Source organism: Dendrobates tinctorius, unplaced genomic scaffold (genome assembly GCF_039654945.1).
Source record: "Dendrobates tinctorius isolate UK_male_01 unplaced genomic scaffold, ASM3965494v1 ptg000011l, whole genome shotgun sequence".
Lineage (NCBI taxonomy): Eukaryota > Metazoa > Chordata > Amphibia > Anura > Dendrobatidae > Dendrobates > Dendrobates tinctorius.
Window position 1 is genome coordinate 87,354,388 of NW_027361679.1, and position 19,956 is coordinate 87,374,343.

The 19,956-nt window shown below is 44.8% G+C and overlaps 1 protein-coding gene across 8 annotated transcripts in view; it reads right to left on the reverse strand.

Moving 5' to 3' along the window:
- Positions 1-19,956, reverse strand: part of LOC141048597 (excitatory amino acid transporter 1-like) — a 260,918-nt gene that overhangs the window by 106,855 nt on the left and 134,107 nt on the right. For 6 of the 8 annotated variants that reach the window (XM_073544341.1, XM_073544359.1, XM_073544374.1 and 3 more), the window contains 3 exons: positions 8,593-8,842; positions 8,301-8,438; positions 7,379-7,583 (listed from right to left, as the gene is read on the reverse strand). In XM_073544341.1, the coding sequence (XP_073400442.1) occupies positions 7,379-7,583; positions 8,301-8,438; positions 8,593-8,809 (560 nt within the window). In that variant the 5' untranslated portion in view covers positions 8,810-8,842. Of the gene's footprint in view, positions 1-7,378; positions 7,584-8,300; positions 8,439-8,592; positions 8,843-17,069; positions 17,207-19,956 lie in introns of those variants that run through there. The other 2 variants (XM_073544383.1, XM_073544401.1) reach the window with 2 other exon arrangements.

The window sequence follows — 19,956 nt, forward strand, 5'->3', positions numbered from 1 at the left end:
CATATTGTCAGTGAGACAAGATGAGACACAAACACAGGCAGAAAACAGACTGAGCAAACGGTGATGCCCAAGCTGTCTACAGACAGTATATTTTCTGTCCTGTACTGTCTAATCACACACAAAACCCTAAAAAAATCCAACACTTCTGATATACAAAAAACCTGAGGCCACACGACCTCACCCCCGCTAGATCAGCACTCTGGTATAAACTGGAAGCAAAGCAAAAGATACTAACATAACAGGGGACTGAACAAGCTGTAACATATGAAGCAGGGCCCAGCGCTGCCGCCAGCAGGGAGCATGCTGAACCCTAGCAACAAAGCAGAAAGCAAAAAAAAAGGCACAACCAGATTAGATGCAAAGCATTAGCAAAAGAATCACTTAACTGAACCATGCAGATCAGGCAGGAGACAAAAGAACTCCAAATTCACAAGAAGGAAATCACCAGCAAACACCAAGAGCAGCAAGCTCAATTTATGCTCCCAGCCAGTAATCCCAGGTTCCCAATTATCGTCGTCAGGTGGGGAACTTCCATCAACCTAGCCAGCTCCACTACTCTCAGTAACCACCAGACGGAGCTTTGGCTCAGAAGTCCGAGCAAGGGAGTTCACAACACAGATCACTGGAATGGTACATTTAGAGTAACTGATAAAGAGTCATCATCAGGCTGGTTTATTGACTCAGAAGCAACAAGTCACATGACTAGTGAAAAAAACTTCTGTACTGAACATTATGAAAATAAGAAGAAAGCAATTTATCTTGCAGATGGGAGTAAAATAACCGCAGAAGGCATTGGACAAGGAATGCCAATCTGTCCTGATAGACTTGGGCATAATTAAAAATTACTAGTAAAGGATGTGTTATATGTTCCAGGACTAGAAAGTGGATTGTTATCCGTAAAATGTCTGAAAACCAAAGGCCTTACTGTAAAATTCAAAGATAATTGTACAATCCTAGCGGGAGATAAGGTAATAATTAATGTCTAAGCAGGTGAACAATTATATCATCTAGACACATTAAAGGAACAGATGACGCTATGTACACATGATCACAAGAATTGTATTCACATGTGGCACAGATGTCTAGTACATACACATCCTGAGAGTATAATGGCGTTACAAAAGAAGAATTTGACAAAAGACCTATTGATATCTGATTGCTCAATTACCATAAAATGTGAATGTTGTTTAAAATCTAAAGCTACAAGAGTATCTATACCTAAAGAGAGTGAGAGAAAAAGCACCATACCACTTGACTTGGTACACACTGATGTTTGTGGACCCATGAAAGTGACCACATCAGAAGGTAATAGATATATGGTGACCTTCATAGATGACTACTCAAGATACATAGTCACATACTTGATAAAGAACAAAAGTGAAGTTTTTGAAAAATTGGAAGACTATGTGACAAAGTCAAATAACAAGTTTCAGAGGAAGCCAATCATCAGAAGTGATAATGGAGGGGAATTTACAGGACACCAAGTAGAAAATTACTTAAGACAGAATGGAATAGAGCATCAAAAGACTGTTCTATACACACCTGAACATAACGGGGTAGCAGTAAGAAAAAAATAGAACTCTGAAATGATAAGATGTATGCTAACAGACTCCAAACTACCAGAGAAATATTGGGGTGAAGTAGCAATGACAGATACTTATCTGCAAAACAGACTTTTTTTCAGGAAAACTGAAAAAAACCCATATGAACAGTGGCAAGGCAAGAAACCAAGTGTGAATCATTTAAGAGTTTTTGGTTGCAAAGTGTCACGTCCGCCATGTCTGCCATGTCTGTTTGTCTCAAGAACTCCTGGAGCGATGTGCATGCGCATGTTTTGTCTTCTGTCCTGCATGTTCCCTAGAGCAGTGTGCACACTCACCTCATGTCTGAGCTGCAGGATGCCTGCGTTTCTGCTCTGCCTTCTGTGATCTTCTCGTCATGTCCGGAGTCCTTGATCATGTGACGTTTCTTAAGATCCTGCACTGTCTGGTTCTGCAATCATCTCATGTCTAGAATCCCGGATCATGCGTTCTTGCTAGGATCCTGCACTGGTTGGTTCGGTGATCATCTCGTCATGTCTGAAACCCTGATCATGTGACGTTTCCTAAGATCCTGCACTGTCTGGTTCTGCTATCATCTTATCATGTCTAGAATCCTGGAAGTGCTCCCCTGGTCCTGACCTGCAGGAGGAGGTGCTATGCCCTATATCAGGCCTCCCCTTCCTATGCTCAGGGCCTGATTATTGTGTTGCTTCCCTGCAAGGCTCTGGGTCTGTGGGGTTGCTCCCTCCATTCGGTGCCCTTGCACTTTGCTCTGTAGTGCGTCTCTGCACACGCTCCGTGCTCGTATTCCGCCTCTTGTCTTGTGCCATGTCTTGTGTTGTCTCTCGTGCCATGTTTGTCTTTGCCTTGCTTTGCCTTGTAGTCCTTCTGCTGTTCTTTGTCTTCGTCTGTTTTGCTATGTCTCGCCTTAGCTATGCTTTGACTTGTAGTCCTTCCTGTGTTCTCTGCCTCGCCTGTTTTGCCATGTCTTGCTTTTGCTATGCTTTGACTTGTAGTCCTCCCTGTGTTCTCTGCCTTGCCTGTTTTGCCATGTCTTGCTTTAGCTATGCTTTGACTTGTAGTCCTTCCTGTGTTCTCTGCCTCGCCTGTTTTGCCATGTCTTGCTTTTGCTATGCTTTGACTTGTAGTCCTCCCTGTGTTCTCTGCCTTTCTATTCCTTGCTTTGTGTTCCTCCCTATGGTCTCAGTCTTTGCTTGCTCTGCCTCGCTCTCTCCTATGGTGCTCTGTAGTGCTCCCTGGCACACGCACCATTTCTCCTCTCCTTAGTGCTCGTTTCTATGTCTAGTCCCAAGGTCTTCCCTTGGCCCGGCTCTGGGCTTCTGCCTACGCTCCGCTGCTAGACTCTGTCCTCGCTCTGACCTGGCTCTGTTTCTGCTTGTTCCTTGCCTTGTTCCCTGCCTTGTCCTTGCATTAAACACCGGCGTGGGTTCCCCTTGGCCGTCTCCTGTGCCGTGGTAAGTGCCACGTGTTTGTGCACAGCCGTGTGCACTGGCCAGTGTGGCGTGCCCCCTGCGTGGCTCCTAGCACGCAGCCCTTCCTTGTGCCCTGGCGTGGCTCCTAGCACGCACCCTGCCTTGAACCCTGGCTTCGCTCCTAGCACGCACCCTGCCTTGAACCTTGGCGTGTCTCTACATGCACTCTGTCTTGTACCATGGACCCTGGCGTGTCTCTACACGCACCCTGTCTTGTGCCTTGGCGTGTCTCTACACGCACTCTGTCTTGTACCTTGTGCCTTGGCGTGTCTCTACACGCACTCTGTCTTATCCTATGCTTTGGCGTGGCTCTACACATGCACCCTGTTTCGTTTGTGAACCTTGGCGTGTCCCCTACACACGCACCTCGCTTTGAACCCTGGCGTGTCCCCTACACACGCACCCAGCCTTGGACCTTGGCGTGTTCCCTAAACACGCGCCCTGCCTGGATATCTTCGTGCCTTCTTGCCTGGACCCTGGTTTGCCTGCCGGATGCCCGGAACCTGTCGATCGCTGCCAGAGATCACGAGCTGGATGACTGCGGCCTGACCTCCGGAGCTGATGTCTGCAGCCTGATGCCTTGATGATGTCGATCGTTGCCAGCAGTCTGGAGTCCGATGCCATCATGCCATTACCTGTACCTAGGCGTGCCACCTGGCACATACCATGTTATGGACCTTGGCGTGCCCACGCGCGCACCTTGCACGTTTTGCTTGTTTACACTGTATGTGATCCTGAGTTATTCTAATGAAGTTACCTTGCACCTATGTCTTGTCTCGTCTTGCTTACTGCTCGTCCTTGTCGTCAGACACTCGTCTAGTGTCCCCTGAGCCGGCCGTCTGGTCCCATCAGTCGTGGTGGCTCACCCCCTTGGTCTTGCCCCTGACACTCCCTGTATAGGGGGTGGATTCTCACAAGGTCAGCTCGCCCTCGGTGGGTGGGTGCCACGACCCAGAGGGTTCACTCAAAAAATGGGCTCAGCAGGAGCCGAGTCCGTCACACAAAGTTTTTGTGTCTATTCCAGAAGAAAAACACTCCAAACTTCAAACTTCAGAGCCATTGAATGAATATCTGTCGGATAGAGTGACAATTGCAAAGGATATAGAATCCTAGATCCCAAGACAGACAGAATCACAGTGAGTAACAGTATAGCATTCATTGAAGATATAAATGATGACATAATGACATCACTGGAAACGAAAAGTGAGAGAAACGACAGTGATATAATTGCGGGAACATCTGAAGAGAAAGAAGCGGAAATCAATGAAAATCAAAAAACTGAAAGTCAAGAGATACAGCTACATACAGACACAGAACAAAGACATGCAATAAGAGAAAACAAGGGAAGACTACCTCAACGTCTGTCATACAAGGCAAGTACAAACAAAATTTATGAACCTACATCTTGGGAGGACACATCTCATCTTTCGGAAGAAGAGGCCTACAAATGGATAAAGGCTGCAGAAACAGAAATAAAATCCATGCTTGATTCAAAAGACATGGACACTGACAGAACTACCAAAGGAATAATAGGCTATAGAATGTAAATGGGTTTTTAAAGTAAAATATCAAGCAGACGGCACAGCGGATCGATACCGAGCAAGACTCATAGCTATTCTCAGAAACATGGAGAAGACTATGATGAGACATTTGCTCCAGTTGTCAAAACACACCACAATCAGAACTTTGTTTGCAGTTGCAGTAACGAAACAAATGCAGTTGAAACATCTGGATGTAAAGGCAGCATTTCTGAATGAAGACTTAACAGAAGACATTTACATGGAACAACCCCCAGGATTCAAGGATAAAAGGAAACCAAACATGGTTTGTAAGCTACAGAAAAGTATATATGGTTTAAAACAAGCCGCCAAAGCGTGGAAAGATAAAATCACAGAAGGACTCATAAATGAACATTTTCAAAGAAGCAAAGCGGATCCTTGTCTATGTACAAAGACACTGACAGACAGATGGATCTATGTGCTGATATATGTGGACGATATTTTAGTTTGTTTTGAAAAAGAAAGGGATGAAGCGGAGATAGTTAAAATTTTGGATCAACCCTTCGAGATCAAAGATCTGGGAAATGTGAAACAGTACCTAGGAATGCAGATAGAAAGAGAAGAAGATGGGAGTATCCATCTTAATCAAAATCACATGATTCAAGATATAATGGAAACATTTGGATTGAAAGATGCAAAACCAGTAAAGTCTGCAATAGATACCAACTATGAAGGAAATAAATAGTGAACAGAATCTGTTACCGAATAATGAACAATACAGATAGGCAATAGGAATATTATTATATCTTGCAACTGGTACAGGCCAGACATTGCAGCATCAGTGGGAATTTTGAGCAGGAAGGTGTCAAAGTCAAACAAAATGGATTGGAATGCAGAGAAGAGAGTAATCTGTTATTTGAAAGGGACTAGCCATGTTAAACTGAAACTACCTGCAAGTGAGAAATGCATTTTAACCAGATACGTTGATACAGACTGGGCTGGAGATCCAATTGACAGGAAATCTACCAGTGGCTATCTTTTCTTGTTCTCAGGCAGACCAATTAGTTGGACTAGTAAGAAACAATCTATAGTAACACTGTCGTCGACAGAAGCAGTATGTGTTACCACAGCACATGCCAGTCTAGAAGTTCTATAGTTAAGAGAACCGCTGACAGACTTAGGACAATTGGGATCAACAAAGATGTAGGAAGATAATCAAGGATGTCTAGTTCTTGCTCAGATGGAAAGAGTTAATCCAAGAACTAAACACACTGATGTGAAGTTTCATTTCTTGAGAGATCACCAGGAATGAGGAATCCTAAATTTAGAGTACTGAAGATATGACAGCAGATATTTTCACAAAGGTGTTGAATGCTGTAAGACATCAGAGACTGATAAAGAAATTAGGCTTAAATGAATAAGTCCTTACTGTTGAGAAAGGGTGTTTGTAGATATGCAACAGATACAGACTTATTTGTGTGCAGGAGGAGTTTACACTTTTCTGACAGTAGACGGCGATGTTGTTACTGTTATATGCTTAGTTGAATGTAATGCATATACTTGTTGTACTTTGATTTCACTTTCTCTCTGATAAAAGGTCCTTCAGACTTCCTGTTATGCTGCATTAAGAAGCTGATGCCTGTACCTCATGTTCTGTGAAGATAAAAGTTGAACTACCCCATATAATCTACTCACACAAGTTTCTTCTGCAACCAAACGATGCAACAGTGTGAAAATACTCTTGGAAACTTTGGCTCCTGACATTTACCAGGATGTTACTATGAAATGTACCACCTTCCAAACAATGTTACAGTTGCCTTAAAGGAGTGTACTTAGACTGCATTACATAATCCATTGGCCTTTTTTTTTTTTTTTTTTTAGCACTGCCAGACTGCAATAATATTTTAGGAATGGTGTCTGGAACATGATAATGCGTTCATAATATTGACTTGGCCTCCAAATTCCTCAAATCCCAAACCAAGAGAGCATTTGGAGTATGTGCTGGAAGAACAAATAAAATCCATGGTGGCTACACTGTAATTTGAAGATTGCAGTCAGGTAAATTTTTCTCTTAATGCCAGAGTGTATATAGTTTGAGACTTCTCCCCACACCATACTAAAGGGCCTGTCACACTAAGCGATATCGCTAGCGATATCGCTACAACGTCACTGGTTTTTGTGACGTTATAGCGATATTGCTAGCGATATCGCTATGTCTGATACTTACCTCCGACTGCTCCGCCGCTGGTTATCACTGATCGTGCGAGAATGTCCTGGACCGTTTCTCGTCGTCAGCTTCCTGCTGGGGCTTCCAGCTGTGGAGACGAGCGACGCGTGGATGCGGGCGGGAGGACGTCAGGATCGCCTCGTCTGACAGGTAAGTAGTGACCCCCGACCCCTGCTATGTCGCTGGTGAGATCTGCCTGTGTGGCAGCTCACTAGCGACCATTTAGCGATGCACCAGCGATCCTGACCGCGTCATATCGCTGGTCGGGATCGCTGGTGCATCGCTAAGTGTGACAGTACCTTTAGTCTCTCCCATGTGTGTACTTGGCGAGAGACCTGGTAATCACTTCTAATGGCGCTGCGAACAGCTGGCCAGGGTCGGCAAAGGACTAGATAGTTTGGAACACGTGAATCAAGCGACAGGTTCCCTTTAAAATACTTGTTAGGATCTGATGCTAAAATCTTGGTGCCATATAACACAGGACACTTTCAGACAAGTCACCGCTATTTTGGTTTCACAAGGAGAACCAACACAGTATTAGGCATGTGATTTGAATGGTATGAATTTAATGATTGGTGTTTTTAGAAGGTTTCATTAATATAAAACTATTATTCTTACCTTATTAAATCCAACATAGCATCTGTAGCCTGTACTCTCTCGATTTTTCCTTGGGCTGTCATAGTCTCCTTACTGCCTTTGCCTGGATGAATGATGATCACCATGACAATGCCAATGAAAACGGCTAGTAGGGTAGTTACAGTGTAGTAAACTACTGCTCGCATGCCCATTTTACCCGAGGCTTTGCTGTCAAGAGATGCCATGCCTAAAACAATCAATATGGAAAATGAGCAAAAAAGGAGAATTGAACATTTCTCCTCGAACTAAAGCTGAATTATATGGAGTTCCAGCTGCATCTTCCAGTCAAACATTGCTTAACTGGGATTGTAGAAAGCTGACAACTCCATTTATGGGTTGTTAGCCCAGCTTTGTAAATCGGCTAAGCAACATGTATCCTTAGAGATGTGATGATACATATTTATGTGATCCTCTAAGTGGTTTGTTACTGGGGACATTGTTGGACTTGGGTGCCAAGGGCCTACCAATTACATGGACTCTGGGGGCCCACTTTTCAGCTGCATGCAAATATTACAACATAATCATTCACAAATTTACCTATGCTTCCATATAACTGTGAACTGGGTAGTTTGTTAAATGCATAATGTAGTGAATCAAGCGCATTGCATCAACCACTGCTTATATCAGAGGTGGCTTTTGTGTAAATAATAAGGTGCCACGCTATTTTGCCAATATGTATATGTATGTAAAGCATAGTCCAGGTTTCATAGCGGAAATCTTAGATATCTGCTTTGGCGATTTGCCTTCTGGGATGCATAGTCTTCATCAACCTGTTATAACTGACCTGTGGCATTATAGGAAAGATATTAAAGGACGTTCTGTGAACACGTTTCCCAGCTATTTCCCATAACAACCACAAAAACTGTGAACTATAGAACAGTGAAAATGAAAACTGGATGATTACCTGTTACCAAACTGGACACTATAAGAGGTAACACTAGCATCTGTAGCATCCTCATAAGCAGTTCTCCAGGAAAAGAAAAATACTTGATCTGCCGATAAGACATTTTGTAGGGTCTTAGAGCAAAAGCCAAAACGATACCTGAAGAAATTACAAAAATATATTAAAAGGAATATATAAAAGATGTTTAACATAATACATAATTAGAAATCATTAGTTATCATATTGTCTGAATTAAGACAGATTATTGATCCTATGAACAATAGAGCAACAATAACAGCTCTAAATAGCATACCCAGCACGACAGCCGCAATTGTGAGAATCACAAAAGCATTTCGATGGAGGAATCCACGGACACTCCTTAACGTCATTGTGTGCATTTGATTTCCAGTTCGTGATGCTCTCTTTCTCATAGCATTCTGCCAGCTTTGCACGCGACCTTCAGCTTTTTCACCCTTTACTATATCATCCTTTAGGAACAAGTTGTCAGAATTTCCATCTTTCTCACCCATCTTGTAGATATAAAGATTAATTAAAGATTAAGTCTGTGATTTAAGAAAAGAGAAATGAAATTACTGCTTAAAACATCTTTGTAAACATATCAAAAGTGACAAAGGTAAAGCAAATCGCATGAACACAAGAGTGAGCCATTCGACAGTCGCTCCATTTCTACCAAATTTGTGATGGAGACACCTTCTGAAGCTTTCTGTGGAAAGGAAAGCACGGAAGAAGCAAAATATAAGGAAACTGCCAGTGAGTCTTGGATCTGCATTTTTTCCAGGGTTCATGTTGCAGATGCAAAATAATTTTTTTAAATGTAAAAATCAAGCTTCAATAAGTTCTCCAATTAGTTTACTTGTTTATAATGTTTCTTCTCTTTGAAGGGGCCTCTTTGCTCTGAGAGCAAATATAATTTTTGGGGTAAGCCAATAAAGGAATCTCTCTTACAATACTTTTGTTTTTGAGTGGGGCATAAAAGTATTTACATATACAGTTGTGGCCAAAAGTATTGACACCCCTGCAATTCTGTCAGATAATACTCAGTTTCTTCCTGAAAATGATTGCAAACACAAATTCTTTGGTATTATTATCTTCATTTCATTTGTCTTAAATGAAAAAACACAAAAAGAATTGTCCTAAAGCCAAATTGGATATAATTCCACACCAAACATAAAAAAGAGGGTGGACAAAAGTATTGGCACTGTTCGAAAAATCATGTGATGCTTCTCTAATTTGTGTAATTAACAGCACCTGTAACTTACCTGTGGCACCTAACAGGTGTTGGCAATAACTAAATCACACTTGCAGCCAGTTGACATGGATTAAAGTTGACTCAACCTCTGTCCTGTGTCCTTGTGTGTACCACATTGAGCATGGAGAAAAGAAAGAAGACCAAAGAACTGTCTGAGGACTTGAGAAACCAAAATTGTGAGGAAGCATGAGCAATCTCAAGATTACAGGTCCATCTCCAAAGACCAGAATGTTCCTGTGTCTACCGTGCGCAGTGTCATCAAGAAGTTTAGAGCCCATGGCACTGTGGCTAACCTCCCTAGATGTGGACGGAAAAGAAAAATTGACAAGAGATTTCAACGCAAGATTGTGCGGATGTTGGATAAAGAACCTCGACTAACATCCAAACAAGTTCAAGCTGCCATGCGGTCCAAGGGTACAACAGGGTCAAAAAGCCAGGCTGGAGTTTGCCAAAACTTACCTGAAAAATCCTAAAATGTTTTGGAAGGATGTTCTCTGGTCAGATGAGACAAAAGTAGAGCTTTTTGGGCAAAGGCATCAACATAGAGTTTACAGAAGAAAAAAAAGAGGCATTCAAAGAAAAGAACACGGTCCCTACAGTCAAACATGGTGGAGGTTCCCTGATGTTTTGGGGTTGCTTTGCTGCCTCTGGCACTGGACTGCTTGACCGTGTGCATGGCATTATGAAGTCTGAAGACTACCAACAAATTTTGCAGCATAATGTAGGGCCCAGTACGAGAATGCTGGGTCTCTCTCAAGGGTCATGGGTCTTCCAGCAGGACAATGACCCAAAACACACTTCAAAAAGCACTAGAAAATGGTTTAAGAGAAAGTACTGGAGACTTCTAAGGTGGCCAGCAATGAGTCCAGACCTGAATCCCATAGAACACCTGTGGAGAGATCTAAAAATGGCAGTTTGGAGTAGGCACCCTTCAAATATCAGGGACCTGGAGCAGTTTGCCAAAGAAGAATGGTCTAAAATTCCAGCAGAGTATTGTAAGAAACTCATTGATGGTTACCGGAAGCGGTTGGTCGCAGTTATTTTGGCTAAAGTTTGTGCAACCAAGTATTAGGCTGAGGGTGCCAATACTTTTGTCTGGCCCATTTTTGGAGTTTTGTGTGCAATGATCAATGTTTTGCTTTTTTCTTCATTCTCTTTTGTGTTTTTTCATATAAGACAAATTAAATGAAGATAATAATACCAAAAAATTTGTGTTTGCAATCATTTTCAGGAAGAAACTGAGTATTATCTGACCGATTGCAGGGGTGTCAATACTTTTGGCCACAACTGTATTATAATTTACAGCAAAAAAGAATCTTTTTCATCTCTTAAAACACCAGTTCACAATATTTGTGACTTGGCGTCCATATTAACAAATCAAGCTTTCCCTCGGCCTTTCGATACTATCAACTTTTGCATAGGTCCTTCTCACCTTCCTTTCTCAACAAATTCATTTATGTTCAACGATGGTAATTCACTTGCTCTAGTCTTCTAATTGTAGTTTCTACATTTATTATCTATTCTCTAGTGATGTCTGGCCACAACATTTTCCGTTCAAAGTTTATAGGACTGATGGAGATAGAAGAGTACAACACTCAGGTACCTCAACTGGTTTTCTAGACTTTCAATGGATCACCGTTTGAATGGTGTACTCAAAATGGGATATGAGGACTCTAGTTTTCATGATCTGTGGAGCGTGATCAGCAACTCATCACTAGAAATAGCAGATAAATTGTGATTGCGGGACAACCCCTTTAAATACTAAACATATATGAATATTTAATGTAAACTCACGATATACATGGATAGTAATCAAAGAAAAAAAATCCAGTCTGATGCTGGCGCTCCTGAAAAAAGTATAATGTGAGAGATCGGCTTACTTAAAAAAAAATTTAAAAGATTTTTATTCTGAAGTGCAGCAGTAAAAACAACGCGTTTCGGCTTAAAAAAATCCTTCATCAGGTAAAATATACATTTATACCGAAACAATGACCATGACATCAGACTGAATTTTTTTTTTTTTATCTTATACCTGCGGATGACTGAGAATCGCCCCGTTGACCAGGAGCCGTGCAGCATACCGAGTAATTAGGACCTTGGTTTGGGGCATTCCCCCAGGGCCAATACGCTGTTCCTTCAACCTCAATTTGGTGAGTGCATCAGCTTTGTATTTTCATTTGTGATATTTTTAATATTGCACTCAGATCCTGCGCAGTGCTGTCACTTTTATATTCCCTATCCTCAGGGTACTATATGGATAGTAATCAGTGATGGGCAGGGTCGGACTGGCCCACCGAAGAACTGGAGGATTCTCTGGTGGACCCAAGCACTGACAACTGCTGGCATACAGGGCCCGGCAGCTGCTTACGGTTTCTACTGCCTGAGAGGCCCCCAGCCAGTGGGGTGTTGCTAATTTCGGCACACCACACAGCTGCTATGGGGCCTGTGATTTAGGCCACCTGGCCGGTGCCAGCGCAGCAGCGGTGGAGCAGTGGGTAACAGGAGGCAGGACCTGGCTGCAGCCTGTGCCCGCTGCTAAAGAGAAATGAATATTCACTGCTCCCCATGCCCATGGGCATGGAGAGCAGTGAATTAATTTCACTTTAATAGTGGGCAGTGTTAGCCGCAACCACCTGTTCCTGCAGTAACTAGGCTATCATGTGTGCTCACTACTAAAGGGAATGAATATTCACTGCTCTCCACACCAGGAAGACTAGGGCCCCCACTCCCTCAGGGGCACCAAGCCAGTGGCGTGCCACTAATAGTGGCACACCACACAGCTGCTATGGGGCCTGTGAGTCAGGGGGGCCCACCCGGCACCAGTGCCACCCCCCAGGGTGTTCCGCATTCAACTGTAACGCGATACAGTTGAAAGCAATAATGGAGGCGAGAATGTCAGATGGCGTTACCTCCCCCATCATTCCCCTCTGCCTCTAACACAGCGGCTGTGCGGTGACGTCATTTCATCGCGCTCCTTGCTGTGTGCCGGGCAGACGGCTGTGCAGCTGCTGAGATCGGAGCAGAGCTGGGATCAGCGGGGGAACAATATTATATATATATAGAGAGAGAGAGCGTGATACACACACATATACATTACACACACACAGTATATGTAATCAGTGATTGAGTGCTGGTGACTATAATACCGTAGGACTGTGAAACTGTGGGGGGCTGCATTATACTATATGAGGTGGCTGCATGATACCCTATGAGGGGGCTACATTATATTCTGTGAGGGTCTACATTATATTCTATGGGGGCTGCATGATACCCGATGAGGGGGCTACATTATACTATGCGAGGGGGCTACATTATATTCTATGGGGGCTGCATAATACCCTATGAGGGGGCTGCATTATAACCTATGACGGAGCTGCATTATATTCTATGGGGGCAGCATTATACTTTATGAGGGGGGTTACATTATATTCTTTGAGGGGGCTACATTATACTCTGTGAAGGTGGCTGCATTATACTATATGAGGGCGGCATTAAATTCTATGAGGGGGCAACTTTATATTCTATGAGTGGGGCTACCCCAACTCCTGCTATATCATTAAGACATGTACTACCTTATATTATACCCTGATATTAGCATGTTTTACTGCTCAATTGGTGGTCTTGTATTTATTTCTATGTAACTACATAGTGGGCCCCAAGAATGATTTTCTCTGATGGGCCCAAGGTGCTCCAGTCCGACACTGGTGATGGGTATCAAATATCTAAAAACATTTATTTTAAGGGCCTCCTGAATACATCACATAGATTAAGTAAATAGACGGTGACAAGGTCACTGGGAAAATCCTGAAGGGGAAATATGTGTCATAAAGGATGTTAGTCTCGGTGGTATGCATAAACCTGGTAAAAATGCTCCAGCATACTATGTGCTGAGAGGGGTTAATTGGCCATATTAAAGGCTAGGTTTTTGTAAACAGCTGAAGAGTGGGTGGGAGGCTGTTCACCATATCTCCACCAGAGGGTGTGGTCCAGAAGGTAAATGTGGAGTCTTTGGATTCAGTGTGTCTGTGTCATGTCGGACACTGTTCACACCAGGGTGTCCGGCAGACAGCGGTAATACCCTATTCCACTACAGTATGCTCAGGGACTTTGTTGGGTATTCTGTTCCAGTCGGGATAGGGTTAACCAGGTTGTCATGCTGGCTGAGGGCTGGGCCACGCCCTTGGTCTTTAAATAGTCCGTCCTGACTATGGGCGTCGCCGACTATAGCTTTTGCCTAGTGCTAGCAATACCGGTCAGCAGTGGTGGTTTTGGAGCGTCTGATATCTGGTGCAGTATATCTCTCAGTTGTTCTTTCTCCTATCTGTTATATATATATATTTGGTTGACCTTGCACATTATTGTATTCCCTTGCGTATTAACGGTGTGGTGTTTCTTTTACCCCTGTCCATACGTATTTGTGGGGTCTGGTGTCTGGTCCCCTCACTGGGTGGAGGGTGGTGGGTTCAGCTTAGGGCTGGACAGGAGACAGGGACAGGGTGGAGGCCCAGGCAGGCACACCTTCAGTGTAAACCCTGGGTTGAGGGACAGACAGGGTTTTCCCTAGTCTGAGGGACACCGCAGGGGTCCCGGGGTTTTAGCCTAAAGTAACTTAGGCATACCATGACAATATAGTCGGCCCAAATACTAAAGTTAAAAAAAAAAAAAAAAAAGTATAGATAGGGAATATAGGGGTTACTTACTATGGATCCTATACTTTCCCTAACCAAGCAGCTGGAGGCTCTATACATACAGGTCACTGAACTTAGGGGGGCGGTCCAGCAACAAGGCCTGTCAGCTCCTGCAGTACCTGCTGAGGCTGCAGCCAGGGCAGCTGAACCCAAGTTTCCCCTTCCTGAACGATTTGCTGGTGATCGTGGTAAGTTCACGGTTTTTCGTGAATCATGCAAATTGTATTTCCGTATGCGTCCACATTCCTCAGGTAATGAGGCTCAACGCGTGGGCTTGGTGATTTCTTTGCTGAGTGGTGACCCTCAGGCTTGGGCCTTTTCACTCCCTTCTGACTCACCGGCATTTGAGTCTGTAGATTTTTTTTTTCTCTGCTCTGGGTTTGATCTATGACGATCCGGATAGATTAAACTTAGCAGAGTCTAAGATACGCTCACTACTACAGGGTGGGCGACCAGCTGAGGATTACTGCACGGAATTCCGGCGCTGGGCGGTGGACACGCAGTGGAATGACCCTGCGCTTAGAAGTCAATTTTTGCATGGGGTTTCTGGAAGGGTTAAACAGACTCTCCTAATGTACGAGACTCCCGCCTCTCTGGAGGCTGCGATGGCACTTGTAGTACGCATAGACCGCCGTCTCCGTCAGGGGGCGCTGGTTTCGTTGCCTCCGGGAGGTGGGGGAGTTGTAGGTGAGGTTGCCTCGGGTGAATCCGTGGAACCCATGCAGATCGCTGGTATAGCACAGTCACCGAGTAACAAGCCTAAACATCCTTGGCACAGAAGGCAGGGGGTTTGTTTTTTTTGTGGCAAAGGAGGACATTTTATTAACGCTTGCCCCCTGGTACCTAAGAAGGGCGCGCCGGCGGAAAACTGATAGGCTCAGAGGGTTTGGAGGAGACTAGTCTGAGCCTTTGTGTATCCTCCGTCATGGATTCCCAGTGTATGCTCCCTGCTAGGGTAGCACTTGGGGGGCAAATGCTCTCTATTACAGTGTTTGTTGATAGTGGCTCAGCTGCCAATCTCATTGATGAGAAGTTCGCGCATACAGCGGGATTTCCGGTGGAGAAATTGCCGAACCCCATCCGGGTGGTTACCATCAATGCTTCCCCGTTGTCTCAAGGGGAGATCACAGAGTGTGTGTTGGATATACAACTCCACATTGGAGTATTACACTCAGAGCGGGTAACTTGTAAAGTGCTTAGTAACTTACCGGCTCAGATGGTTCTGGGCTTTCCATGGTTGTCAATGCATAATCCTGTTATTGATTGGAAGACCCAGGACATAATTCTGTGGAGCAGGGAGTGTCAGGAGAGGTGCCTGGCTACATGTATTTCCACTTTGACTCCCAGTATCCCGGAGCCGTTGCTTTGCCATAATCTGATGTATTTTCTGAGAAAGGTTGTTCAGAACTACCACCGCATCGCCCCTATGACTGTGCTATTAGGTTGAAACCAGGGGCCAAGTTACCTAAAGCTAGAATGTTTAATATCTCAGGTCCCGAGAGGCTAGCTCTCAAGGAGTACATTGCGGATAGTCTGAGCAAGGGTCATATTAGACCTTCCTCTTCTCCTCTGGCTGCTGGCTTCTTCTTTGTTAAAAAGAAGGATGGCGGTTTACGCCCGTGTCTGGATTTCAGAGAACTCAACCAGTTTACGGTTCGTGATCCTTACCCTATGCCACTTATACCCGATTTGTTCAACCAAGTGGTTGGTGCCAAGTGGTTCTCCAAACTGGACCTCAGGGGGGCGTACAATCTTATAAGAGTCCGTCAGGGGGATGAGTGGAAGACGGCATTCAATACCCCTGAGGGTCACTTTGAGAGTTTGGTAATGCCGTTTGGGTTGACTATGGCACCGGCGGTCTTTCAACATTTCATAAATGATGTCTTCTCTCATTTGTTCGGGAGATTTGTTATAATTTATCTAGACGACATCCTCATTTTCTCTCGCGACCATGATACACATATAGAGCATGTTAGACAGGTCCTGCAGTTGCTCAGAGAGAACAGGCTCTATGTCAAGCTTGAAAAATGTGTGTTTGTCGTACAGGAGCTACCGTTCTTGGGTTATATAATCTCCGCCTCAGGGTTTAAGATGGACACCGCAAAGGTGCAGGCGGTACTACATTGGGATCGGCCTGATAATCTTAAGGCGCTTCAGCGATTTCTTGGCTTCTCCAATTACTATAGGAAATTTATTAAGAATTTCTCTATGATTGCCAAGCCACTTACTGACATGACTAAGAAGGGTACCGACTTTTCTGACTGGTCTGAGCCTGCGGTACAGGCGTTTGAATTCCTCAAGAATAGTTTTGCCTCAGCGCCCATTCTGGTGCAGCCCGATGTCTCCTTACCGTTTGTCGTGGAGGTGGATGCATCGGAGGTTGGAGTGGGGGCTGTACTGTCTCAGGGCCCATCTTGGGCCAAGTTGCATCCGTGTGCCTACTTCTCCAAGAAGCTGTCGCCTGCGGAGCGTAATTATGATATTGGCAACAGGGAATTGTTGGCCATCAAGTTGGCATTTGAGGAGTGGCGACACTTCTTGGAGGGGGCTGTTCATCAGATTACTGTGATAACCGACCATAAGAATTTGCTTTATTTAGAATCTGCTAAGCGCCTGTCCTCCAGACAGGCTCGCTGGGCATTATTCTTCACCCGGTTCAACTTCATTGTTACCTATCTTATGAGGAAAGGTTGCAGGATTTGGGAATGTTTAGTTTGCAAAAGAGAAGACTGAGAGGAGACTTAATAGCTGTCTACAAATATCTAAAGGGCTGTCACAGTGTAGAAGGATCAACTTTATTCTCATTTGCACAAGGAAAACCGGATTACTTACCGGTAATACTCTTTTGTAGAGTCCACGACAGCACCCACTGAGAGAGGGGATCCGCCCCAGGAACAGGAAACCTACAGAGAGATAAATGGGGCGGTCCCCCTCGCTCCCTCAGTTTGTATTACCGAGAACAGCGGAGGAACCGCCATACATGTTTTAGTCATTTTGCTTGGGCGATTCATATATCTTACCCCTATGCAGTTTTAAGCTTACTAAGTTTAATCACATATCCAACTTAAATTATAATCTCCACCACCAAGGAGACCCATGTGTGAAAAAATTCTTACGGGAGGGAAGTGAGCGGGTGCTGTCGTGGACTCTACAAAAGAGTATTACCGGTAAGTAATCCGGTTTTTCCTCTTCGCCACGACAGCACCCACTGAGAGATTTTCAGAGATAATCACTAGGGCGGGCACACCGTGTTAAGGACTGATCTACCAAAAGTTAGATCCTCGGTAGAGGACAAATCTAGTCTATAGTGACTATAAAAGGTAGATGGAGAAGACCAGGTTGCAGCCTTACATATTTGTTCAATTGGGACGTTCGCCCTCTCGGCCCAGGAGGATGATATGGCTCTATAGAGTGCGCCTTAATCCCCAGTGGAGGGTCTTCTCCTTTTGTCAGATACGCCATTGTGATCGCATCTCTAATCCATCTGGATATCGTGCCTGATGTAACTGCAGACCCCTTCCTGCTGCCCTGGAATGAGACAAACAGAGACCTACTCTGCCTCCAGGGACTGGTCCTATCAAGGTAGGCTAGCACAGCTCTTTTCACATCTAAGGTGTGATATTTCTCCTCGTCCTGTGTTGACGGGTTCTCATAGAATGAAGGTAGGCATATCTCTTGAGACCTATGAAATTTAGTTGCCCGTTTGGGCAGGTAGGACGGGTCCGTCTTTAAAATGAGACTGTCTCGTGTTGTTAACAGGAACGGTGGGTCTACTGACAGAGCATGAAGATCACTCACTCTCCTGGCCGATACTAAGGCCACCAGCATAGCCGTTTTCAATGAGAGGCACTTTACTGATGCTGAGCTTATGGGCTCAAATGGTGCCTGAGTGAAGGCATCCAAAACCAGAGTAAGGTTCCACGCTGGAAGTCGAGGCACATGCACCGGTTCTGCTCGTTGACAGGCCGAGATAAACCGAGTCACCCATCTATTTGCTGCCACGTTATAGTTAAACAGGGCTCCTAGGGCTGACACGTGGACCTTAAGAGTGCTTACTGAGAGTCTAAGTTCTCGGCCTCTTTGTAGAAACTCTAGAATGGCCGTAATGGGTACTTCACCAGCTAGTTTTGTTGGGTGAAAGGCCAGGAACTTCCTCCACACCTTAGCATATATCTTTGTCGTGGACTCCTTCCTGCTTTGTAGCAGGGTATTGATTAGGTTCCTTGAGAAACCCTTCTGCCTCAGTAGCTCCCTTTCAAATTCCAGGCCGCTAGGTGCAGGGCTTTGGCCTGTGGATGGTAGCAGGGTCCCTGCGAGAGAAGATTCTGGTGCAGCGGCAGGATCCACGGGTCGGTTACCGACATGGCTCTCAGCCATGAAAACCACGGTCTTCCTCCTCAGTTACGGAGTCTACTTGCAGGCCCAAAAACCTTTGGCGGGTCACTGGCTCTAGTCTGGATTTCTCCCAGTTAATTAGCCAACCCAGTGTTTGTAGGGATGAGATAATCCTAGCTATTCTTGCTTCACACTGTGAAACAGAATTCCCCACTATGAGTAGGTCGTCTAAATAAGGGACAACTAGGGTGTCATTCAGCCTTACATATGACATTACTTCCAGCATTAATTTGGTAAATACCCGAGGAGCCATGGATAGCCCGAATGGCATTGCCGCAAACTGGAAATGCTGAATCCGACCTCTGAACCAGACTGCTACCCGCAGGAACCTTTGGTGCCCTTGATATATGGGGAGATGGTAGTAGGCGTCCTTTAGGTCCAAGACCGCCATATAACACCTGGGAAACAAAAGCTTTATTGCAGACTTAATCGACTCCATTTTAAACGACCTCAGTCTTAGGAAGGTATTAAGTTTTTTTAAATTTATTATAGTCCTGTAAGAGCCATCTGGTTTTGGGACTAAGAATAGAGGAGAATAAAAGTCCATCCCTGTTTCGTCGTCTGGGACCTCCACTAGAACCTGTTTAGATAGCAGTACCGCAATCTCCATCTCCAGTGCTTCCTGCTGAGAACGGGACTTCATAGAAGTCAATAAGAAGGAGTTCGGTGGATACCGAACGAATTCTAATTTTAGGCCTGATGATACAATACTTAGGGCCCACGGGTTTGATGTCACCTTCATCCATTGGCGGCTGAATCTTAATAGCCTGCCACCTACCGGTATAACGGTTTTATCGGGATCTGTCTCCTCTGAAGGGACGTTTCCCGAATAGGTTGCCTCTTTGCTTGGGGTCCTTATTTCCCCAGCGATCCTGGGGTCTAAAGTCTTTCTTTTTTCCGAACGGCGGCTTCCTGTAGGCCCTCCTGTTGAACGGAACATACGGGTTAGGGAACCCCTTTTTCCTCTCCCCCGCTTTTGTCAAAATTTCATCCAGTTCTGTACCAAACAGGTACTTACCCTGGCAGGGTATAGCACACAATCTAGTTTTTGTTTGTGTGTCTACTTTCCACCCCTTCAACCATAAGGCCCGCCTGCCTGCATTGGTCAGTCCCGCGGCTCTAGCCGACAACCGGAGAGAATCCGCAGAGGAGTCGGAGAGGAAGGCCGCTGCTCCCTTAATGAGGGGCATAGAGGAAAGAAGCCTACTCCTGGCTACTCCACTTTTAATACTGTCCTCCAAGTCGTTCAGCCACACCAACATAGATCTTGCCGTACATGTGGCTGCTATTGCGGGCTTAAAGGCTGCCGTACAAGCTTCCCAAG